The following is a 25,405-nucleotide window of genomic DNA, read 5'->3' on the forward strand; positions in this document are numbered from 1 at the left end:
GCGATGACGATAATATAACGTGGTAATGCTAGCGGTGATACCATGAAAAATAGATTATTAAAAACTCGAAGTACACACTTCTTAAATTTCTTGATTACATTGATAATGATAAAAACAAGCATAGAGGCTAAGCTACACCGTATGAGGTGATTGTATTGAATTTATGGTATCAAATTATCAAATAAAATTATATTACGATCCTTTAGCTGTAGGGGATTGCTTGGAAAACAAATCTTATCGATGTTTACTCACCTTAGAGCATTAACACGGAAAATATGGACCGGATCAGTGTCTTGGCTCTAATGAATACTAAACTTAAGGTATTCCCATTCTAATGTGTTTCAGCGCTGCTTCACAGGTCGCGATAATAGCATCTGACTTGAGGATGGGTTAGCGTGACAAGAGGTTGTGTGACGCGTTACAATGTAAAGGCTTACTCTTGGGGAGAACGTGTGGTTTCAGATAAGATCCATAACCCCGCCCAAGATACCATGGGATGGGAATTCCGGGGGTTTGGGTTCTCTTGGGGAGAAGAAGGTGAGATCTTTTGTTGTATCACTGTATGTGATTTGTTTCCTATTGTGTGACACAATAAAAAAGTATATTCCCCCTCCCGGTGGTATAAGCCCCCTTTCCCACCCCCCCCCCCCCCCTCTCCCCCCGGGCGGAAAATAATCCCTCGGGGGTAGAATAGACGGGAGCGACAAGTGAAAAGAGGCACCTTCAGAAAATAAAGATAAGAAATATGAAGAAAAGTAAGTCAAATGGTTTTACGCAGGACTACAAGGCAAATGATTACCAGAGAATGGGAAAACGAATGGGAAGTGAAGGATGGGAGGGAATAAAAGGGAACAAAATAGAGAGGTGAGTTGTTGATGTTCTATCTTACAATTCAAAAAAGCTGGTTCTAAGCGAAGGTTTTACCTAGGACGGCATTTTTTTTTTTTTTTTTTGCGATCGTGCTCGGCCGATTTGCGTGGTCTTACAAAAACGATCATTTAGGAAACACACAGTTTATACTTCTAGAATTTATTAATTGTATATGTAAATATATAACCCGCATTGTTTCAAGTGAGGTGGTAAGGCACTAGAGGCACGCCCTGTCCCCCCCCCCCCACACACACACACACTCACCACCAACCCTTATAAAAAAATATTAATAAGGGAATGACCAGTAGGTCTAAAAATACCCCCCCCCCCCCTCCCTCATTTCGATGCTCTAGTTCTCAACCGAGTGGGGAATTGGTGACTAGTAGCAAATCCAAGATGGTGGACGCATTTGGATTGTGGGAGCTAAATTTTCCTTGTTCTAGAGTGGACGACGATGACGATGAGGAAGAACAGATAACTAAAGAACAAGAGGAACAACTATGTCCGCAATTTGTATTTTCGCCTCAATTCTCAAAGGATGTGGGAAAAACTGAACCAATCGAATGTTCTGTTTTGGTGTTGGGAGTTGGAGAAGTCGCCTCAACTTTCTTGGAAGTTCATTTTCTTTGTGGAAATAATAGTTCTGTTGCTGCCGTTATATCTGATAAAAAGACAGAGAAAAACTTTGAGTATCTCGTAAAGAATTTACGGAATAAACGAAGCTCTTTGCTACATCAGTTAACACGCAATAATGATGTTATGGTCTGTCAAATCAGCTCACACGTGGAACAAGATAAAGTCTTCTACTGGACACAAAAGGTAGACAAAACCACCATAAAAAAAAATGTTTTTAAAATGATGTCAGTTTTAGACAAAAGAGACAGGAAAATGTGTTTCTTTGATGTCTTTAGTATTTTTGATTTGTTGAATACGACTTGATTATTTTCGCTGAGTCACGTACGCCGTGTGAATGGGTGTTAAGGTTTGCCGTTAGATGATGGGATTAATCCAAATTTTGATGTTGTTTTGGAGGACACATGACCATTACATTGCATTCTGATGTCCCCTGTAGCATTTTTATTTTTACCAAGTTGACTATTGAAGCTATGTGACCCAGCACTGGAAAAAAACCAATATTATCAAATAAATATTCCTGCTATGAAAAAATAAAATGCTTTAGGGAATATAGAGAATGGTTTTAGAATATTTAGAATGATAATAGATCTCTACAATAAACATATGCCACTTTTCAATATGTTTCTTTTCCATATTTTCAATATGGTTATTCTTCTTCTATGTTTAAAATTCTCAAGATTGATCTTGCTTATATATGACATAAATACAATGTGCACACAGCTATAAAATATAAACAGGAAAGCTAGCTGGTTTCACTGATTGACAATCCGATGTTTTCTGTAGATATTCAGTCACATCAGACCAGCTAAGGTGGTCATTCTCACTTCATCTCCTGCAAGCGAATACAACTCAGATGATCCAAGTGAGATAAAAACAGACTTTGTAAAGATGATGAAGACAAATGCTTGGTCAAACAGTTGTGCTGGTCCAGATATCACCTACATCCAAACGCCCAACACAGTCAAAGGATTAGCTGCCTCAGGTACTGCGCCATTATATACTTCCCTTTTTTTATATGAAATAATCAAAGTCGAAACAAACATAATCAACTTAGGCAGGAAGAGACTACAAGACGCATTTAAAATAATTGAGGTGCATCTTGTGATTGGTAAGAACTAAGCCATTGGACCAAAATCCACTAAAAGTATATTATTGTTCCCCATACAAACCTCTTCCTGCTTGTATTCAGGTGGCCATTGGCAAGTAAAGCTAAAAATCTGTGTAGGTTATCAAAGCTGGCAAAAATAAATACAAAAAAATATAGAGGCTTGCTAGGAAAACTTTTACTACCAGTGGATTTTGAGAATGAGATTTTGAGAAGAATAGGTCAGACTTGACCAGTTTTCGCAGTCATCAATTAAACTCTGATATTGGCCTTTTTTTCTCAGTGTTGACCAACAGTCAGATTTTTTCAAACTCCCTGCTGCACTATTCAAGTACTACTTGTTTTCTTCTCTTAGTATTGACCTTCTATCAGACTTTCCATCAGATGCACTATTCCTGTGCGACATCTAACAAATCTTTTTGTTTTTCCAGTGTTAACACACTGTCAGATTTACAAGCTGCCTGCCGCCCTGTTCATGTGCTACACAGAGTCCATGCATGTTGATGCCCAAGCTGTGGAGGCATTCAGGGTATTATTTGGAGTCAAGGATCTTTTTAGAGGCATTGAACAGGTATGGGTGATTTTTTTTTTTATAACTGAGCTTCTCCCTTGCTTCACAGTGCAAAGCGCCATATAAGCAGAGCAACATAGGTTTAGAAAGTGGTAAACTTTGAACAGGTATTGAAAAGGCATTGACAGAATTCTCATTGCTGCACAGTGCAAATCTTTGCATAATCAGATCACCATGGGTTTGAAAGTTTAAAACTATGTATTTAAAGGTATTATTTAAAGGTACTGTTATAGCAGAGGTCTTTTTAGTTTTTTTTAAAATTTTAAGTTAGAAAATAAACATTGATTCTGGATTCTCCCAAAGGTACCTTTCATCTTGCTGTTGTCTGCTTGTAGCTCCAATTCTAAGAATTGTAGCATTTTGTAGCCAGTGCAATGAACGACAAGCCATATTTTAAACCTATACTTAGCTTCCAATAGTAGCTGATATGATATGAATAGTATAGTGATACAGTGTATTATGCCTTTTATTTATATGAAGGTTATCTATTATTTACAGATTTCTTACTTTCGCCTTTTTACAATGCTTTCACATGGTGTGTAAATTGTTGAGAGCCCTACCGCTCAAGGCCAGGGCACCCAGCCCACACAGTCTTCTCAGGTTTAGGCTTGATGCTTGATGCCCAAAACTTCCATCTCAGTACAAGTTATAAAGCTGAGATTATAAGGTATTGAACATCAGGTGTGGCAACGCGAAGTTTAGAATGATCCCCAAAATGAGAACGTTTCTTTTCTTTGCATTGTGTCAGTGTTTTTTTTTTTTTTACTATTTATACTTTTTTGTAAATCTTCACTGCTTTACGGGAAAGAAAAGTCTCCATGATCACCATGTGTATTTCTGTCTTCTGTGTCCTATCCTTACGTCGCACTGGTGGTTATCTTATTTTCGCACTCTTCTCTTGTTTTCGTGGTACCAGTTTTCACGTGTGTAGCCTGAAGTCCCAGTAACTCACAGTAAAGTTTCCTGGCTCGGTCACTAAGTGCAAACGCCGCCGCTAGGTACACTCCCTGCAGGCAGTTCAGCGACACGAAAACGTACCACAGCGGCGACCACAAGAGAGCAGCACCGAATCCAAACACCCACGTGAAGCCCATCACTGATGCCAGGCGCACGTAGATACCGAAATGACCTCGCCTCTTGGAATTCTCTGCAGCCATTTGGGCCTGGCTGGCTGTGGTCTTTATGGCTTTGATGGTGAGGCCATAAAAGACGGCGTCAACTATTATTGCAAGCGCAATAGGAATGGCGAATACATAGACTGTGGCCAGGCCATTGGTAATCCAGCAAAACTGCAGGGAACCGTATCCAATAATAACGGCTTCTGATTGGTCAAGTGATACACAGGTGATGACAAAAATAGACAATGGAAGCCATCCGAGTGCCATGTACTTCAGACTTTTGCGTAATTTCTCACTACTGGATCCCAGGGCCGCGCGATAGCTTTTACTAGAGAAAGCCCTCCAAGTGTCATATGCGATGATTGACGTCCACGTGAATGACACCAGGTAGAAGTACTGCAGCAGAGCGGCAACAACTGTGCACGTGATTGGCGTGTCTGTCTGATTGACACCTGTGAGCCACGTGACCTGTGCTAGTAGGGTGGAAAGGGCGAGATTCATCAGGTTGACACCCGGTATGGTGCGGAGCTCGATGAACAGGAAGTAGGTGACGAGGAAGAAGACGAGTCCAGCGATGGACAGTAACATGCACATAAGAGTCAGCCATGACAGGGCGGGGTCATCGGCCCATGTCTTCTCACGCCTTGGAGGGAGATCCGTGCATACGTAGGTGGTGCCATTATGCACAAAGTACTCGGATTGATTGAGCATTCTGCCTGATACGTTGACATAAATGGATCTGTTCGGGAAAATTATAAAGTGTTCAACCTTCAAGAAGACTCCGGAACAGTTAGACACTTCATGGCGGCCAGCGTGGCACACGTATATGGGCCCAATGGTCACGTTAGTCCCATTTGTGTAGTAGTCTCTTGCGCGCAAGACTTCTCCAGACTCGTTGATGTAGACGGAGGCGGTCGGGGACACAAATGTCGCGTACTCGCTTTTCTCGTACTTTCTCAGGTTGGAACAAGAGAGGATTCTTTTTGTCGCCTTAAACACCTCGTATTCGGTACCACAGATGGTCATGTTAAATGGAGAAGTGAAATGCAGGACGCGGTCCAGGCTTATCGTAACCATAGCATCTCTCCTGTTTCTTCTGTTTTTGTAAGTTGCCTCCACGTCAAAATACACGTTTAAGTAACTGTGTTCCTCTTTCGTCTCGATGTTTGTGAATTTCCACGGGCCAGAAAATGTCTTGTAAAGCGCTAAGACAATATTAATATCACATGTACTGTCGTCAACATCGTTGATTCTGATCCAGAGCGTAACTCTGTACTTGTCGTTGGTTGAACTCTCCGGTGGAGAAGAATGGAAATCACTCGCGCATACCTCTGTGTAGGGATTATATACATGTCCTTTTGTACACTCAATTATAGAGGTTAATGGTGTCGAGCGATCATTTGTTCCAAAGTTGAAAATGATTGAAAATGGTGGGAGAAGTGGGGGACCTCCATTCTCAGTCTGAATCTTAGGTTGACACGATGAAGAACTCTCCGAATAGCAAAACGAGTTTCTGTAGTTCTTGTTTGCTGAACTAACTATCCCCACAGTGCCATTAGTGCACCTGGCATCACAGTCATTCGTATTATTTGAACACGACGCTACTTTGAAGCACGTTCTCCTAGGACTTCCTCTTGGGATAACCCACGAAATTTTCTCACCACATCGCGATACAAGAAAGTCCAGCTTCTCTTCGTTGCTCATCGATTCAGGAGCTGTGAAATTGCATTCGAAAGAGACTCCGTACACCTTGAGGGATGGTACACTAAGGCCATGGCACTCTGCGCAGTAGCGATTCTTGAAGACCTTGCCATCTGTCGTGTACACGGGTCTAGCATTCAGCAAGGCTTGAGCTGATTCTACCTTGGTCAAACTGAAACCGCTTACGCATCTAGATTTAATGGTGATATCTGTGAAGGCACTCGGGCATCCGATTATCATCCAAACAAATGTTTTGTCTGCAGTCCTCTCACAAGACCAATACTCCCATGTTCTATAAGAGTCCTCTCGTGCTTGGGTCCTTTCCTGAATCGATCTTCTTCTTCTAATTGAAGGCTGCATCGGTATTTCCGGTGGAAAAAATGATGATGAGTTGTAAGAAGGAAGTGATACCGATGTTGAGGATGTAGGTGTTTCAGTACCGCTGGAGTTCTCAAAAATATCCTCCTGACTATGTATTGTAAAGTTCCCAGTCGCGTTGAGTTTGCAGAAATGTTCATAATCCGCGCAGCAGTCCTCGAAGTTCTCACACTTTGCGTCGCAGTAGCAAGTGAGGTTAGAGTTGAACGAGAAGGATGGTGGATCGCGGCATTGCCCTTTGCATGACAGCCAAGTATCACAGACAGTCTTTCTATCATCAGACTTGCTTTCTGAGTCCTGCTCATGTTTAGTTTGTGAAGCTCTTCGTTTTCTGTTTTTCCCGCGGAATTCATTTTCTAGTGGGCTCCATTTTGTTATTGAAAGTAACCCTTGGTTTGTTATTTTCCTATTCTTCTCTTCAGTATTCATCCACGTATTTTCCTTAGGTTTCTTACGTTTGGATTTATTCCGCCGGACCACCATAGTTTTTCTATGTGAGCGTATTCCTTCGAGTTCCAATATTTCATTTTCCTTCTGTTGATGGAAAGATCTGATTGTGCATTGCTTTCTTTTTGGTGGGACTATGAATTCCTCACTTTGCGAGTTTGTAGATGCTTCTTTGTAATCGATTCTTGGACGGAGATCGGTCTTAAGTTGTTTATCTGTATTTTTATTACTCTGCTTTTCTATTTTGGCGAGAACAGGGAGTTTTGAAAGTGTCACATCTTCAACGCGCCGTCCTTCCGCGGCTCCTTTGTCACCGATTCTTGGACGAGAATCTGCCTTCTGACGTCCATCATTTTCTTCAACGTGAATGAAAAGTTTAGCAACCGACTGCTTCGAAATGTGAGCATCAACTCCTGACCTCCCTTCATCGGATAGGACTTGTTCACTTTTCACTTTCGTGGCCAATGTTGACTTTTCATCCGCTAAAATTACATTTTTTGTTTCACTTAGGCTGACTGCTTTTGAAGAACATAGAGTGGCAATCGCCAAAATGCTTGCTAGCTTATACTTGCTCATGGTTTCATCTTTTTGTTGTATTTTTGTTGAGGCTAGTAAATATTTGTTGATGCTGGCTGCTAGATTAATCTGAGCTCTCTCCCTTGCCAATACTGCATTTATATTTTGATTATTAATAAATAATTAATCACTTGAAGCAATCAGTCAGACTGATTAAAAAAGTGTAAATAAAGTGTTGACACTAATTAAAATTTATTATGATCATATGATTTTTCGATTCTGTATTTTTCGATTCGCTATTTTGAACAAAACCTACCTTATCATTAAAAACTGCTCATATATGTTATGTGTGATTAATGTTAAATTGTTCTGGTACTTTATATTATAATTCATACCTCAAAGTACAGAGCTGTTCCTTCGGATTAATGATAATCTAGCACAGTCAGCATCTGAATGGACTAGCGGGACATCTTGTCAAGAAAATGTCAATCAGGAGTTTTGATAAATCTCACAAAGAGCAGGAAATCTAATACATATTTTTAATTTAAAGTGATTATTGTTCAGTGCACTTGGATATTGAAAAAAATTGCGATATCTTTGAATGGGTCAGAATAAGGAAAATATGTTTTGGGATTTTTTTTTCTTTTCTTTTCTACTATCAGCATGAAGTGGTTCTTCATGTTGACTATTACTGAATGTAAAATAAAAAGGTATTTTTTTTTTCTAAAGCCCATGATTTCAATATATATCTGTATGCACAATGAAAGGAAGACAAACCTTGAAAAAGTATTTGCTCCATTTCAATGACAAGTGAAAAAAAAATTAATTGGAAATTTCAATAGGTCGACTCAAATTTCATTTTAATTTTGACACCATGATGACAAGAATATAATGAAATTGAAGAGTGGTACTTTATTATTAATAAGAAATATTCACTAGCTTTCTCAAAACATTTATTTTTACAACAGCTACTCCTACCCTAAGAGTCATTCCTGATCAAAATTAATCAGTCTACATTTACGTTTAATCATTAACGTTGAGTTTTTATTCACGCCTCGCCTGCTTTTCGCTGAGATTACATTTCACATAGAGTTAAGTTTTACATTTCCTTGAAATGGATTTTTTTGGATCTTACTAATTATACTTTTTAATTGTAAATTTAAAGATAAACTTACAAATTTTGGCGAAAGGAAATGTTTTTTTGAGATTTTACTAATCAATGTTTTTACTTTTTAATTTAAAGATTAAGTTACAAATTTGTGTGAATGGAAATGTTTTTGACATTATGCTAAACACTGTTTTATTTGAAAATTTAAAGATAAGTTTATTCTAAATTTAGATATTAGTTTATTCGTCTGTTAAGTTTCAAAACGTCCTAGTATGTAAGTATAGTATGTAATTCAATATTTTAAAGCTGTTGTTTTGTCCGAAATATTATTTGCAAACGTCCCTGTTACATGGCGACGTTAGGTTGCATTGTGCGCCCTTTTTTAGATAAAAAAATATATACATGAAAATAGAACTAAAATCGCATAATTGCAACTTAGGGCTCCATGAGCGTACAGGGATCCCGAAACTAAAATCGACTGCTTAGGAAGAGCCCACAAGGAAGCTAATCCTACCTGGGTTTTTTCCCCAGAGTTTGTTTGATCCTTTGAACTACCCCAATATAAATTGGTGCTAATAAAGTTAAAAAATGGAATAAAAATGGTTTGTTGAATAAATCTATAGTCTTACATTGGTCCCAGGCCCCATGGCGATTCTCTGTATCCATAGTACGTTCCACGCGATAGTCGTACATTTAATCAATATGCACGTGTTTTATTCTTATCAGGCGCATGCCGAGGATGCTGCGCGACTGATGAAGACCGTGGGCACAGGAGCGCAGCCTAATAACCTGTACATGTGAAGCTCAAGTTGGAGATTCCAGCTCTGTGGAAATGACGTTTTTCTTATTGGTCAGGCTTGAGATGCCCAATCCTTACTCCTGCCACGGTCTCGATAGACGGGAAATGGTGAGGGGCGAACCTAACGAACGAACCTCACTTCTTTGGTCGGAAGACACTGGTTTCCTTGCTCCAAACGAGAGACTTTTAGAAATTGGACGCTTCTGTTCCTGACATAGTAGAGCTTGTTCAACTATATGTTGCTAAACTTAAAAAAAAATTTGCATGGAATAACTTCTTCCATAGTTATATATTTATGTTCAAATTCTGGCTTGATTGTTTTTTTTTTTTTTTTTTTTTTTAGGGGGGGGGGGGGGGGGGTTTCGTCATTGACTAAGCAGCAGTTTTCCAGCCTGGTATGTGTATACTGTTTATTTTTTCTCTTTCTTCTTTTTTGTAAAATTTATCAGGATTGAAATGCTATGTATCTTTGTTTACAAGATCCTGACAAAATATGTCTATGTTTTGCACATCGACAAGGTTCGAGGATTAATAATTCAGACGTAATTGGAAGTTCTTTTGCACTTTATTGACGAAAAAGTCAAACTGAAAGAAAATACATAAATAGTATTTGATTAGTGTTATGGTTTGTTTGTGTCGCATAGTAGAAATCAGATTTACAGAAATACATTATTTTGCTATGAAGGCTGTCAATGTATTGCTCCTCGCTTACAGAGTGAGATTATTCAGTTTTAAACTGTTCGCTTATCATCGAGATTACCTAATGTTATATCTGTTGTTCATTCATATAGAGTTCAATGCCCAAAACAATTTCTTTTTGGTCAATGAAATAATCGGTCCCATATCTTAGTCATTTCTAAGAGTGAACTTTCCGCAACTAGCAGATTCATATCTACGAGTGAACTATACGCAGCTAGCAGATTCATATCTAAGTCATATCTATGAGTGAATTATACGCAACTAGCAGATTCATATCTAAGTCATATCTAAGAGTGAACTATACGCAACTAGCAGATTCATATCTAAGTCATATCTAAGAGTGAACTATACGCAGCTAGCAGATCCATATCTAAGTCATATCTAAGAGTGAACTATACGCAGCTAGCAGATTCATATCTAAGAGTAAACTATACGCAGCTAGCAGATTCATATCTAAGTCATATCTAGGAGTGAACTATACGCAACTAGCAGATTTATATCTAAGTCATATCTAAGAGTGAACTATACGCAGCTAGCAGATTTATATCTAAGTCATATCTAAGAGTGAACTATACGCAAATAGCAGATTCATATCTAAGTCATATCTAAGAGTGAACTATACGCAACTAGCAGATTTATATCTAAGTCATATCTAAGAGTGAACTATACGCAGCTAGCAGATTCATATCTAAGTCATATCTAAGAGTGAACTATACGCAGCTAGCAGATTCATATCTAAGAGTAAACTATACGCAGCTAGCAGATTCATATCTAAGAGTGAACTATACGCAGCTAGCAGATTCATATCTAAGAGTAAACTATACGCAGCTAGCAGATTTATATCTAAGTCATATCTAAGAGTGAACTATACGCAAATAGCAGATTCATATCTAAGTCATATCTAAGAGTGGACTATACGCAGCTAGCAAATTCATATCTAAGTCATATCTAAGAGTGAACTATACGCAGCTAGCAGATCCATATCTAAGTCATATCTAAGAGTGAACTATACGCAGCTAGCAGATTCATATCTAAGTCATATCTAAGAGTGAACTATACGCAGCTAGCAGATTTATATCTAAGTCATATCTAAGAGTGAACTATACGCAAATAGCAGATTCATATCTAAGTCATATCTAAGAGTGGACTATACGCAGCTAGCAAATTCATATCTAAGTCATATCTAAGAGTGGACTATACGCAACTAGCAGATTCATATCTAAGTCATATCTAAGAGTGAACTATACGCAAATAGCAGATTCATATCTAAGTCATATCTAAGAGTGAACTATACGCAACTAGCAGATTCATATTTAATTCATATCTAAGAGTGAACTATACGCATCCAGCAGATCCATATCTAAGTCATATCTAAGAGTGAACTATACGCAGCCGTACAACTCCACCCTCATGACGATGGCAAGCCTCCAAGTCTTCACCATGAATCGGACGTAACGTGTAACGAGTCGCTCGGCCAGTGTATGAGTAACTATGCCATCCAAGTTGGAATTTCCAGGAAAAATCTGCCAAAAAAAAAAATAAATAATCACATTTTTGCTCAACTTGTACGCAGCAGCTCACAACAGTCAGTTTTTATTACTCTGATCAATCGGGCTTTTACTTCTCTAACCTTCCCAAATCTTTAATACCCGTCCCCCTCCCAGTTCCTACTACAAAAGCTGCTTCTTCATCCCCACCCCACCCCAGAATTCTATGAGTAGCAATGCAAGTTTCAAGTTTTATTTGCCACATATTTACAATAAGTACATTAAATATATAATTAATTAGACGAATACATGGCGAGGAGGACCATAAAATCACAAGGCTTATACGAGACAGTCCTCCCCATTTATAAGAAAAAATACATATACTAAGTCATGGCTAAATATAAATAAGGAGATTACATACTAATATACCTGAACTATGATTTTATATATAAAAAACAACATCACATACACACATACAAAAAGTCAAAAAAAGGAAAAAATATATACTAGCTGAGAAGAACAGTTTTAAGGCTAGTCAAAAAAAAAACCAAAGTAGTTGCAGACTGAGTATCAATGTCTAGGGAATTATAAAATGCAGGCCCTTGATATCTAAGTGCAAATTTGCGTATGTTTTTTTTCTGCATTTAGGGATGTGAAATAGCTTAGCACGTCTTGTATTGTAATTATGAATTTGAGAATTGAGAAAAAATATATTGTCAAAGTATCGAGGAAGTATTTTAGTCTTAAATTGAAACATTAGCTTGCCAATATGAAATAAATAAATGCAGTGAAATTTCAAAATGTTTAGATCTTTGAATATTGGCTCAGTATGAGCATCATATGGCTTATTTGAAATAATGCGTACAGCTCTTTTCTGGATCAAAAAAAGACGATTGAGATTTGAAGGGTATGTTGAACCCCAAACACAGATACAATATTGTAAGTACGGATATATTAGAGAATAGTAGAGAGTCATAAGAGAACGCCTTAGGAAGGCAAAAACTTGATTTGTACATGATGCCCACTGCTTTGGAGACTTTCCTAGTAACATTAGAAATATGTGGAATCCACGTCAAATGTTCGTCTAAAACGACACCTAGAAAAACTATTTCTTCAACTTGTCCAAAGTTTTCTCTATGTAAATTTTATTCCTCCCCCCCCCCCCCCCCCCTAGAATGTCCAACGTTCTCCTACCTTCACAGTTCCGTTTTCTTTGTAGCTTTCCCAGTTTGACACGTCCAAGCTGTAGTCCAGTCCGTATGAGGTCACATATTGATGCGTATGTTGCCTGGAGTCGGGAGCACGGCCTTGTGTGGCCACCTTACTGATGAGTGTCAAGTTACCTAGAAATAGATAACCGTCAAAAACACAATCAAAATCAATTAATGAAGAATAACATAGGTTGACTAGTTATATTGCGTGTATCAGCGGCAATGTGGGGCGTTATTCGAGATTTAAAGACAAATTTTGCCCTTGGGGAAGGGGAATTACATCGCATTTGAAAATATGATACTTACCCATGGGATTACCCTGGGGATTTGTATGGTCAGCGGTAGTAAACAAGATTTCCCGCCATTTGGACTCGTGGCGGCCATATAATGTTCTGTTTATTATATGAAAATCATTGAAATTCCATTTTAGTGTCATTATTTTTTTCTGATCCCATTAGATAACAGTGGAGAAAACTTGTTATCTCCAGACTTCTTGGTATTTCATTGATTTATAAATAATAAGTACATTTATAAAGAAATAACGAAATTTGCGTTGCTCCCCGCCTGTAATAAGTCGCGTGCAGTCTATTGCTCGTTGATTGGTTTATATGTTCAGTTAAAAATAACGAGATTTGAGACGCGCCCCGCGTGTAAGCCCCGTGCAATATGTGGCTTGTTCATCAGTTCATCAGTTGATATGAACAGTTAGAAATAACGAGTTTTTGGTCGCGCCCGCCTCTAAGTCGCGTGCAATATATGTCCTTGAGCGCTTCTTGTTGGAAAATGTCTCGGGAAAAAAATCACAAACGTTTGACATGTATTTCTTGCAAAATAATGGAAGGGTCTATTTCTTTGTATATAGCTTATTTGGAACGTTCCCGAGGAATAGGGATTTTGTCACTTCTTTATTGCCCAATATTAGGTTTTTTTTAAAAACCCTGATTAAAAACCTGATTAAAAACCCTAATTACCAAAGTGCTTAAAAGCACTTTGATTGAATGTTTTTGCATATCCCCCATGGTCACCGGGAGTCGACCCCTGGGAAAAGCCACTGATACACGCATATTTGTCAGACGTGACCTCTATTTGGTAGTCATCACACGCTCATCCACGAGGGGCGGGAGGGAAAGGCCAAATCCCGTATCTCTTTTGTTCCTCTTATATCGTCTTCTAGGTCGTCTGTACTCCAAATAAATCCCCTTTTTGGGGAGCTATAACCAGATCCCTGATACCCCCCGGCCTATTAAGGCGAATCCTTGTTCTCGTTTTACCCTTCCTTAAAGCGGAATTGATACCAACTTACTTCCAGTCGATTACGTAGTAATCTCCGATGGTTTTTAACGCAAAACGCGAAAAATATTTTACAATTGTAAAAGCAGTGTGTGTATTGGAAAGCGCAGACTCTAATAGATTTTTTTTTTGTCTCTTGTCGGTTGAGGTTTCCGTCTGCCCTCCGGAAGCAAACTGGTGACAATGTTGCTTCAGGGAGAGGGGGAGGGAAGATATTGAGGGGGGAGCTCCGAAAATTTTTAACCACCAAAAGGGGGGGGGGCTCCGAAAAAAAAAGGTCCTGTAAGGGAAAATGAAAGAAAAATTTGGGGTTCTATAGGGAGGGGGGGACCGAAAAAAAGAGAAAATTTTGGGGTTCTAAGGGGGGGGGGGGGACTGAAAAAAAATGTTTACAATGAAAGGGGGGGCTCTGAAATTTTAAGGTGTCTTGAGTAAAAATCTTCCCTTTCCCCCCCTCGGTGTAATTAATGAACACTACCTTAAGGTCCCTGCTTTCGGGTCATTTTACCTAAGTAGGCCTGAAGGAACTCGTCCACTTGACTTTGTCTCGCATGCCAACCTCCTTGACACTTGTCGTCCCAACCGCGCCGAAGCCTCCCGCAAGTCGGGTGCAGCTGAGAGTTCCAGGAAGAGCTTGCGGCGAGGCTTGAGTCAGGAATTCGGTAGTCACCCATACCCAAAGGAGTGACGTCACACCCTAGAGAATAGTAACATGTCACGTAACGCTACCATGGTTAACGTCACGCTATGTCTGATTATCGTTACGCAGTGTATGATCCAGTCTCCTCCGCAGGCGTCTCTAAATGTTAGAAACCGAGACTCGGGATTCCTGTGGTCGACAAATTCCTTTGTTAAGGGGGGGGGGGGGGGGAGGGGACAATGCCAAAAGTGGAAAATGAGACCCGCTCGACGCATCACCACAGGAATCCCGAGCGCCTGTGTTTCTTTTCTTCTGCTTTCTGGGCAAAGTGATGCCTGCGGAGGAGGCTATGTGTGATCATGTTACGGGACTAGGGCGTCATGTATCCAATAAACGTTACAAGGCACAATGTAAGATAAAAAATGTCACGCAATGCACATGTTACGACTTCACGCAATTCGGTGTGACAGTGTCGTGACAGAGCAAAACGATTAGCAGATTGTTTATCGATGTTTTTTATGGCCTTACTTTCGTCGCATGTATCCCCAACAAAGCCCAATTCACACTGACATTCGCCAGTGTTATTGACATAGTTCGCTCGACATTTCCCGCCATTAGAACACTTGAGTTTGTCGCAAGGATTCTGAAAACACAAGTAGAAAAGCAAAACAAGTCTGATAGCTGTCATTTAACACTTAGGAAGTGTATTTACTCCAAGTAAAAAATGTAAAAAACGAACAATGAATTTAACACGAGGCAAGCAATATTTCAGTGTTGTTTTTAACATTTTTGCTGAACGTTTGTATATTATTTCATTTCTTACCACTTCACATATTCAGAAGTTCCTACATAAAACACACTCTTTGTAATATGTGAATATGTTATTAGAGGTTCAAACTTCCCTTATACAATTATCAAACTCAAAACATCAACTATTACCAACAAAAACACAATAAAATGCTTGGAAATAAGAATAATGAAGAGACCTTTGCAAAGGCTGTTAGAAACAAAACTTCCAAAGCTACATTCACGTTAAACATCCTTCTGTGTTAAGTCTGCTCTTCGATTCTTCGCACCGAAAATGTTTATATTGTATATTCTACATAAACAACACACGAGGTGTGAGGAGTGACGCGTACCAGTCTAATGGAGACAATATTACAAGTTTAATGTAAAAATACACAAACATGTTCATTTATCAACTAGCAGAAAACTGGGGAAAAACAACCCCGGAAAAAAAACGGCGCGTTATGCAAACTGGTAAGGTAAAGTGAAAGACAAATGTAATTAGCTAAATATATAGGCATGAGTGAACCTCTAGGGAACGCACAAGGCGCGAATTCCGAATGCCCAACATTAACACATTTCTTACTGGACAATTTGGAGTTCACGCTTTTCCTATGATGCACTCCCGGACTGTACTTACTGGAATGCTGTAATGGTTTGATGACGGGTTGTGGTTGAACTTCTCTGAGGCGTTAAACTTGTCGTCAGACAGAAGTTCGCACCAGATCTTGAAGCTTGAATCAGCAGATGCCTTTTTTCCCGAGTTGATTGACAAACAAGTCGGGAACTCATCCATGCACTTCAGCCAACAAGTCATTATATTTGGTTCCATCGTCTTTGCAAAGGCTTGTACCGCAAGATAGTAATTTAGATGTTCGTTGAAGTTTACAAAAGAGAATTCACCTCCGTCATTAACAACTGGTTTTTGTGTTTCACCATTCGAGCTGCACGCCATTAGAAGGCATGATACGATAAGGAGATACATGTTTTCGGGGCTTACAGGACGCAGCTGACTTGAGGCTTAAAATTCCGATGACTATGGGCAATGCGGACCCTTTAAAAGATTAATAGAAATTTAATTTATTGGGCCCACAGTGTGTGAGTCCTGCATTCAGATTCGTAGAATAACAAATTTCATCGTTTTCATGCTTTTGTCTTTTCAAATTGAATTTCATCAGACACAGCTTGACATATTTTTTTTAAATCGTAGATCAATCCCAAAAATGTGACCAATATTATTGATTTCAAATGTTTTGCCGAATTCTTGAATTATAAAATAAAAAGTGTTTCCATGTGCATTAAATTTGTGCAAAACATTTTACTGTATTACCAATTAGAGTTTTTTAAATAATAATAGTAATAATAGACGTTTATTCAATTCTTTGCATCAAAATCTGGATAACTGGATTAGTGATCAGATTACTTATATTTATACGTCACAAAATTTTCGAATCTGACAGACCGGCATTTTCTCTATAGTATGAATAATTCATTCCTGTGCATAAGATTAATTTCAGCAAATAAGAAGAACAAAGAAAGGATATTTATTTTCTTTCTTGCATTTCACATTTGTAAAGCGATTCGCGCTCAAAAACGCACTATCTGACTGATGCAGGCTTTGATTTACAGACATTTTTGTGGTACTTTATAAGTCATTGAATCAGAACATTGTTATAAGACGTACATATGGAGCACATGTCAATCAATTGCATTTCGCGGATGCTTATTGACTACCATTCTCAAAGATTTTTCTTGGTGGCCACCGCGGTAGCGATTATAACGATTATCACACTCTGCAAACTAGAAAGTGTCTTCAATGTAATTAACTAGCATCCGGGCCTTCAATAAGTTAACACCTATTCCATAATGCGTCCCGTCGTAGCTGTACACCCCTGACGTCATGGGGTACACGTCAAATACTGGAATGTTGCGTTTCTTGAGATATCTGTGGATTTTCTCATTGAATGCTAACACTCTATGGTTGCCCTGCTTTCTACGAAATTCCAGCGGTTTTACAAAGCCCTGCGCATGCGTGGTCACCCAAAGTATCTTGGGCCAATCAGCATCTTCGACTAGCTGCAAAATGGGTTCCAGGAAATTATCAATGGTTCTTTGCGCACTGAGGCCGTCGTGAAGGCCAATTCCGATGACAATAAGCGATCGCCTTCCTAAATTATCTCGAACCAATTCCATCACTTTGCCCGCGTGATTGATGGAATATGATTCGTTGAATTTGTATCCAAAATATGGCGAATCCTTGCAGAATTCTTTGTTAGTGTCCTCACGAGTTCTTGCAAGTTTTTCATGGCACATACTTCTTCCACTATCGACAAATTGTCTCTCTCCAGAGCAGTCTGTGGTGGCTGCGCTGGCTCTCGCGTGTGCCCCACTTGTGAAATCTCCCGTGAAAAGAAGCAGCAATGCGTTCGAAAAATGCCGCATCAACGAGTCTCCGACAATGATTAGATTTGTTAAGCGACTCGACACAATTTCACACGCATCCCTGCTCTCATGTGTCTTTATTTCGCATGTTTTATTTAAAGGTACCCAATCAAATAACTCGGCAGAAATAACTGTCTGAAAATCCGTGCATTTGGAGCATTTGCAATTCTCGGGTCCAGACCCACACAATCCAATATTTTCATTACAACAAGGCTTTATGCCGGCACGGTCACATTCGGCCGGGAGACTTTGCCCGAATTTAGGGGCTGAGACAGGGAAACCGGTACCACATTGCAGATCAGTTCTAGTTAACACAGGTATCCCACGAAATTCCCGCAAAGATAAATCCATGCGATAACGAGTTTGTTTGTCTTTGTCCGTCAGTCCTTGTTTTTCCCGCCATTTCCCACTACGTAGAATCTCTAGAATATTCGTGCATTGTTTTACCCGGTAAACAGTGTTTTGTCTGAAGTTAGCTTCGTTGTTCTTTGTGTAATGAAAAACAATGAGTGCTAAAGCGCCCAGAATTGTGACGACTAGCGATTTATAACGTCGTCCTGTAAACGAAACCATTTTCACGCGACAAACCAACTCCTTAGATATCACAATGAGTATTGCAAAAGGCTTGGTTACGATTCTCTCAACAAAGGAGCGACGCAAAAAGGCAGCTGGGAATCGAGTCTCGTAGAGGACTGCGTCTTAGAGGTACTGAAAATAGGAAAAGAACAATAAAAAAAATAATTTTCGAATGGAAACCCCACTAATTATTCAAATGCAGCACCTGATGAGCATAGCTCAGGCCCGTGACCAGGATTTTTCTTGGGGGGGGGACCTTATTTTTCCGGGGGGGGGGGGGGGGGAGAGTTCTCTGATAAAAATCTAAAGAATAAAAATAATTTTTTTTATGCTTTTGCAGTATCTTCACTGGACGTTTATTGTCGAATTTGGCAATTGAGGTTGAATGGTTCCTTTTTTTTTAGCATTTTTAACACAGTGCGTGAAAAACGACGACATTATAAGGCATCTAATCTAATTCTCGCTATTTTCCACTCTGTTTTAGCAGGGGCGGTAAGGGTTTTTTTTATGATCCGTGAACGACCTTTTTTGTTTATCGTGAATCGTGAAAAGGACAAATTGAAAACCGTGATTGCTACCTTCGCCATGATCCGTGAATGGCGAAACTTGCTCAACGTGAATTGTGAACTTTGCTCTTTAAAAATCGTGAATCGTGATCTCCGAGTAAAGATTTATCCTTGTCGTCAGTTTATCGTGAAACGCGATTTCCCATTTTTGAAACTCGTGAAACGTGTATGTAGGACCCCTTGTGACCGCCCCTGATGTAAGAAATGTTGCTAAAAAGGCTGTCTTTTAAGCAATGGTGTGTTATCGGCCGCTTGTGAACTCTATTCTAACTTTTTGGCTATCCCCTCAGTGAGCTCAAATGACGAATGACAACTTGATGCATTAGGTACGGCAGTTACAGGAAAAAATAATTTCCTTTCCACATATTCTCCCACTTACCATGAGCCGCCGTAATTCCAAACAGCGAAGCCAAAGTATTCCATTCCAGCCCTGTATGTGTACTTTTGTGGATTTCTACTTGGTTTTACGTGTCTCTTTCATTAACCATATGCGAGGCTCACCATGGAAACACTATGGATCTGTTAGAAATTTCGATATTGAAATTAAACAAACTGCATATGCGTTCGCTAATTTTAATTCAATGACGACTTATCGTGTAAAATTCTCAAACAAATGGTTTACCGTGCATCAGACTCAAATTGCCCCGTGATTCGTGAAAACAGGAAAATCGTTGTCGTGATTCGTAAATTTACTAATTTCTCTAAAGTGAATTGTAATTTCAAACCTCAAAATCCGTGAAACGTGTCATTTGGTCCCTTAAGCATAGAAAAATTAATCAATTGTGTGCAATTCTAATCGTGTGTGTGGCTTATTTCCGCGTGAACCGATTTTTTAACTCGTGATCCGTGTAAAAGCGAGAATTTACCTCGTGATTCCTGACTACACTCGCTGACAAAAGTAATCCAAGGGTCCCATAGACCATCACTACTAAACATTACTTATAATCTAATTTTCAAACACTTGAGGACACAGCGTTTGAAGGAACTGTGCAATTTCAAAAAATATATATCAAATGGCTGCCCGTGTCTTAAGCCACGGAATCCGTTAAGTGTCCTTTAGATGTTTAAAGTTTAACTTTGATTAGTTCAAAGTTCAACGCCTTAAAACTATGCATATGTACGTGCATCGTGCTCAGTTAAAGTATAAAGTTACGAAAACTGAATTCATAGACGAACGAGCTGGAGTGGACGAATTTCTTCATTTTCGTCTTTAGTACGTGAGTTTAATGCGATGCAAATCCGATTTCTCACACAAGGACTCACACGATACGACCGGCTAAGTAAGGCTTTGGCTTTTATCCCCAGGACCTCCCGGTCCCCCGGCCTCAGCATCCGGGGTTTTCCTTTCAAAATCCGTCTTACTCCCCCACATAGCATCTAATGCGCGAGCAAATTATGTCACGTACTTTCCGAGAGCAAAGTGGTCCTTTGCTTATAACAACGATACTCTTTTTTTTATAGCAAAAACTGTCCAGTCTGAGATTTTATCAAATTTTAAGAAGTTCGGATAGCAGCACATTATTATTTACTTGATGTGACTTTGAGTGATGCGTTCTAAAATGCAGAATCGGATTTGTTCATAACAACAACCTTAATTGATATTGATCATTTTCTAACTCTTTGGGAGCTATTATATACTAATATCATTTCATTCTCAGTGTAACTGATCACGAGCCTTTTTGAGTGTCCAATTCAAGCAAAAAAAAAAAAAAAAAAACAGAAATGCCGGCGCCCGTCTAGCAAGAGACCAACAAAAAATAAAATCTTTAAATGAACATAAGCTCTTTCTGACAAAGCAACCTCATATGTTGCTTTCATCAACTTATCTCCTTTATCCAAATGCGTTGTTTGATGATGATGATGAGTATGATGATGATGATGATGAATTACGATCGCGCGCGAACTGGATATGAGTACAAAAAGGGCACCCCAATGGTCTTTGGCGAGCACTTGCGAGCTTGCAAGAACCTTATTTTTTATGTGAGACCGGGCATTTTTAGTTGTTGAATAGATCGATCAGCGAGCACATCGAAAAAAACAATGCGAGCACGGCGGAAAAAATAGCGCGAGCATTAGCCGTAAACTGCGAGGACATCGAAATCTCGGGGGACCATACGGGGGCTCTCAAAAAGGCATCCAGCTTGTGCCTTGTGTTCATATCCAGTTCGCGCGCGGTCGTAACTCAAAATGGCGGCCATTCGAAGCGAAATCCGGGTTTGCTTCGCGGAAACACCATCAAACGCCTACTAGTAAGGCTATCGAAGCCACAATCTTGGATTTTGAACAAACAATAAGAAACGAGGGGGAGCTGAAGCTGGTATTTCGAAATAAAAACACCATATCTGTATACATCGGTATACAGGCCCCTTTGCGAAGTGTTAGAACAAGGCCTCGTATCTAGCCAAGGGCTATAGGAGAATGACCTGGGCCATTAAAAATTGACTTTAACTGCATCTACCAGCCTTATTCAAGTGCGTTCGCCATGAACAAACAAGGCGACGGCAAGAAGCAGCAGAGTAAATGATTTCTCTAGAATGTCAGAAATGCAGCTGCAACATATGGCTTTTTCAGTTGTACCCATGGTGTACTTTTTTTATTTACAGCCGGATGTGTCGAAAACGAAGACCTTTCACGTAAAAACAATTGTCTAAACCGTCTAAGTTCAGTTCTGTTTGATCAATTTATTTGAAGTTTTATTACAGTTTGCTCAAGGTCTACCTAAATAGCTTGACTGTTGACGTAGACATCTGACAGCAGTCAAAAAGAGCAGCATGGCCCGATTAAAAATTAACTTTTTTTCTGAGAAAAGTATATTATTTCAAAGTTACTCCGAATTAGTAGACCTAAGTCCATGGGCACGTCTTAAATGCCATGTAGCTTTATTTAGCTGTTGTTATAAATTTTGTTTAAATCACAAGCAATAATTATAACTGAAAAAAGGATTGACTTATGTCAAACTGCAACAATGGTGAAAAAGAAATGGGATTTTAGTCAATGTAAAGATAATTAATTATGTGTACAATGGATTGAAATTGGATTGAAAACTCAACATTTGTTTTTCTACTCAACAACAAGTGTCAAAACAAAATGTCATTACGATAAACACACCAGGCTTTTAGCACGTACTAAATTTATCGGTCAAACAGTTTATTTTATTTGTACACAAGGTCAATTATAACTATGTGATGTAAACTTATAAAAATCAAACGAAAAAGTCACTAGGGCAGACATCAATTGACCTTGCTTAAAACACACTTGAAAAATACATATGAAAATTTAGTCTATCACATCTAGAAGTCAATCGGAAACTCTTGGCGATATTTCTATTGGATAAATAAATGTTAGTATTCACATTGATTGTTTTGGCGGGTCAAAAGTCTGGGGTTAGACGTCCATGGCTCTGTGCCGGACATACCAGCCATACCACAATAATAAAAAAAAAAAAAATGCAAACAATACCATATGCTTAGAATCTTTTGGTTAGAATCCTATAGTTAATTTCTTACGGGCACCCTGATTGGCTAAATCAGAGTGAGATTTTTCTTAGGTACTCAATAATCAAGGTAAACACAGGTAAAATTTACTAATCAATTATGAATCTCACTATGGCATTATAAAATGTTTTCAGTCTAGATCTCTATAGAAATGGCTTATGTGCATTGTTAAAATTGTTTTGCTATAAAACTGTTCACAATGAGAGGTTATTGAAATAGGTCAGATAAATATGAAAAAAAATGTCTTAATTTTCTCGTGAGAGTATGACCCTGGATAGAACCTTGTACTACAAGTTTAGGGAGGGAGGGGAGACTAAAACATTTGATGTTACCCCTAGGGTCAGGGGGCGCCGATTTAGAACCACAATTTCAAGCAGCGGCTTCATGAAATTGTGGTTCTAAATCGGCGCCCCCTGACCCTAGGGGTAACATCAAATGTTTTAGTCTCCCCTCCCTCCCTAAACTTGTAGTACAGCTAGCACCCCAAAATATTGGGGAAGGGTGTGCACGATTGAGAAACATAAAGAAAATATTGGGGGCACACAGCCACGCCCCTATTGGTTATTCCCTGGATATTTTAAAATACCATCTATAAATATTTTAAAATACCATCTATAAATATTTGAAAATACCGTATATTAATATTTGAAAATACTATATATAAATATTTGAAAATACCATATATAAGCATTTGAAAATACCATATATAAATATTTTAAAATACCATATATAAATATTTGAAAATACCGTATATTAATATTTGAAAATGCCATATGTTAATATTTGAAAATACCATATATAAATATTTGAAAATACCGTATATAAATATTTGAAAATGCCATATATTAATATTTGAAAATACCATATATAAATATTTGAAAATACCATATATCAATATTTGAAAATACCATATATAAATATTTGAAAATACCGTATATAAATATTTGAAAATACCATATATAAGTATTTGAAAATACCATATATAAATATTTGAAAATACCATGTATAAATGTTTGAAAATACCATATATAAGTATTTGAAAATACCATATATAAATATTTGAAAATACCATATATAAATATTTGAAAATACCGTATATTAATATTTGAAAATGCCATATTTTAATATTTGAAAATACCATATATAAATATTTGAAAATACCGTATATAAATATTTGAAAATGCCATATATTAATATTTGAAAATACCATATATAAATATTTGAAAATACCATATATAAATATTTGAAAATACAGTATATAAATATTTGAAAATACCATATATAGATATTTGAAAATATCATATATAAGCATTTGAAAATGCCATATATAAATATTTGAAAATACCATATATAAATATTTGAAAATACCGTATATTAATATTTGAAAATGCCATATGTTAATATTTGAAAATACCATATATACCAGCTTGTTGTAGACACCAGGATCATCATTTGCCTGCTGCTTTGCTTTGGCCTCAACATTCCGGTATGCCTCAATGGCAATAGCATGATCTACTGTAGACAGGCGCTCATAACAAGAAAATACAAGGGGCCCATCTCCTTCTAGATAATAGGTGGCAGAAACGAAATGCTTGCCTGCATCAGCCAACTCCATTTCTAGGTCACGTGTAGTCTCAGGATCATCGAACACCTCCAGCAGCTTGGCTCTGCACATGGGTGAGAGGTGGTCATTCTCTCTCAAGAAGGGCTCCACATCTCCATAGTACTGGGTAACCGAATCAAGCACTTCATAATTACTCCACCATCTTGTCTCTGATCTCAGCTTCATAGAAGTCCCTGTTCTTGTCTTCCAAGCTAGTCTGGCTGCCGAGCTGTGTGAAAACATTGTGTTCCAGTATCTAGAAAATGTCTCTAGCACTGTAAACTCAAAATGTTTCCCAGCATTATCAATGGTATGTGAAAAGCACCTCACATTAAAAACATTTGGAAAGTTAAACCCAACCTGACGCAAGGCGGCTTCATTTACAGCAGCACCATCCCTCATTGCCGCCAGAAGATTATTAGGTAAAATGCCATATTCAACTGCTAATCATTGAATCAGTCGCTGAGCCAGCTGTTCTGCATTGAGGCTGAGAGCTAAAACTTCAATCTTGACAAGTCGCTGCTGGACTTTATATTGCTGATCAACATATCTTAATAAGATAGCTAAGGCCTCGCCAAGTCTTGTACTCCCATCAAAGATAACAGAGAACCCATTTGAGGCTGAGATTTCAGTCTTTATCAGCATCTTCTCTTTCTCTGATATTAAAGGGATGAACTCTGACAGATAGGATCGACTGGTCAATCGATGGCCATACTTTTCAAGGAAAGGTCTAAGAACATCAACTTCTGCAAGAGGAATCCCAGCTTTGAGCATTATCTCTACCAGCTCGTAGCGACAGAGGCGCATTTCCTCTGGAAGAGTGGAACCTTGAATGGTGCTATGTTTGGACAAAAGTTTCTTAATGTTCTGATCCTTCGCTTTGTCCTTCTCATAAGTAGCTTTAGCCCTTAGATGCTTTTGCGAAGTAACATGCTTTTCTAGAGAGCTCTTTTTTTTATATCGTCTCTTTACAGGCTTCGCACCTAAGTTTTCCAGATTGAGCAACCAAATGCTCATTTTGGAATTCCTTAACTCTCTGCCAAGTCGGCACTTCAGGCCCTGACGTTCCACCGACAGTCTTCTTCCCGGCAAGGTTGTCTGGGTGTTTTCTTTCTCGAGAAATTGTTGCTTTCTGAGGTGTACTTACCTTAGCTCCAGCTGTTCCAGATATTGCTAGAGGGTTGGATTCTATAATCAGTTCATCGTCACTCGAGGATTCCGCCATTTTGAATAATCATAGTGAAGAACGCTGACCATCAAAACTGCATGCTCGTCAAACCACAGGTCTACCAATGACCATAAATGATTACCAAGATTTATGAATGAGGTAAGAAGCTAAAAAACGCAAATAGTTCGATACCA

The 25,405-nt window shown here is 38.6% G+C and overlaps 3 protein-coding genes across 9 annotated transcripts in view; 1 reads left to right on the plus strand and 2 right to left on the minus strand.

Annotated features, from left to right (window-relative positions):
- Window positions 1-366, minus strand: part of LOC5516651 (protein phosphatase 1 regulatory subunit 12A) — a 50,550-nt gene extending 50,184 nt beyond the window's left edge. Inside the window, exon 1 of the mRNA XM_048721593.1 lies at window positions 253-366. The gene's annotated coding sequence lies outside the window, so the exon portion shown is untranslated. The remainder of the gene's footprint in view (window positions 1-252) is intronic.
- An 861-nt stretch (window positions 367-1,227) lies between these two features.
- On the plus strand, window positions 1,228-14,074 carry LOC5516677 (proteasome assembly chaperone 1). 2 transcript variants are annotated; one of them, XM_032386580.2, is made up of 4 exons: window positions 1,228-1,689; window positions 2,290-2,488; window positions 3,043-3,182; window positions 12,655-14,074. In XM_032386580.2, the coding sequence occupies exons 1-4, from the start codon at window positions 1,267-1,269 to the stop codon at window positions 12,682-12,684; spliced, it is 792 nt and encodes a 263-aa protein (XP_032242471.2). In that variant the 5' UTR covers window positions 1,228-1,266; the 3' UTR covers window positions 12,685-14,074. The 2 variants fall into 2 exon arrangements, with proteins under 2 accessions (XP_032242471.2, XP_032242470.2); XM_032386579.2 differs by lacking the exon at window positions 12,655-14,074 and adding an exon at window positions 9,177-12,236 and having other exon boundaries at window positions 1,229-1,689.
- On the minus strand, window positions 9,796-24,351 carry LOC5500917 (contactin-associated protein-like 2). 6 transcript variants are annotated; one of them, XM_048721838.1, is made up of 7 exons: window positions 23,864-24,351; window positions 19,326-19,465; window positions 16,003-16,306; window positions 15,105-15,219; window positions 14,445-14,633; window positions 12,630-12,778; window positions 9,796-11,471 (listed from the first exon to the last, which is right to left on the minus strand). In XM_048721838.1, exons 2-7 carry the CDS (start codon window positions 19,367-19,369, stop codon window positions 11,331-11,333), a joined length of 942 nt encoding a protein of 313 aa, XP_048577795.1. In that variant the 5' UTR covers window positions 19,370-19,465; window positions 23,864-24,351; the 3' UTR covers window positions 9,796-11,330. The 6 variants fall into 6 exon arrangements, with proteins under 6 accessions (XP_048577795.1, XP_048577794.1, XP_048577797.1 ...); XM_048721837.1 differs by lacking the exon at window positions 23,864-24,351 and adding an exon at window positions 19,813-20,618; XM_048721840.1 differs by lacking the exon at window positions 23,864-24,351 and having other exon boundaries at window positions 16,003-16,416; window positions 19,326-20,615.
- Window positions 24,352-25,405: the final 1,054 nt, after the last annotated feature.

The sequence above is a fragment of the Nematostella vectensis genome, chromosome 14 (genome assembly GCF_932526225.1).
Source record: "Nematostella vectensis chromosome 14, jaNemVect1.1, whole genome shotgun sequence".
In the NCBI taxonomy this organism is placed as follows: domain Eukaryota; kingdom Metazoa; phylum Cnidaria; class Anthozoa; order Actiniaria; family Edwardsiidae; genus Nematostella; species Nematostella vectensis.

Coding starts and splice junctions, on each gene's coding strand:
- LOC5500917 (XM_032369292.2), bottom strand. CDS start 18,377: ATGGTTTCGTTTACAGGACGACGTTATAAATCGCTAGTCGTCACAATT.
- LOC5516677 (XM_032386579.2), top strand. CDS start 1,267: ATGGTGGACGCATTTGGATTGTGGGAGCTAAATTTTCCTTGTTCTAGA. Junction 1,690..2,289: donor TCTTCTACTGGACACAAAAG/GTAGACAAAACC, acceptor TGTTTTCTGTAG/ATATTCAGTCACATCAGACC. Junction 3,183..9,176: donor TTTTTAGAGGCATTGAACAG/GTATGGGTGATT, acceptor TATTCTTATCAG/GCGCATGCCGAGGATGCTGC.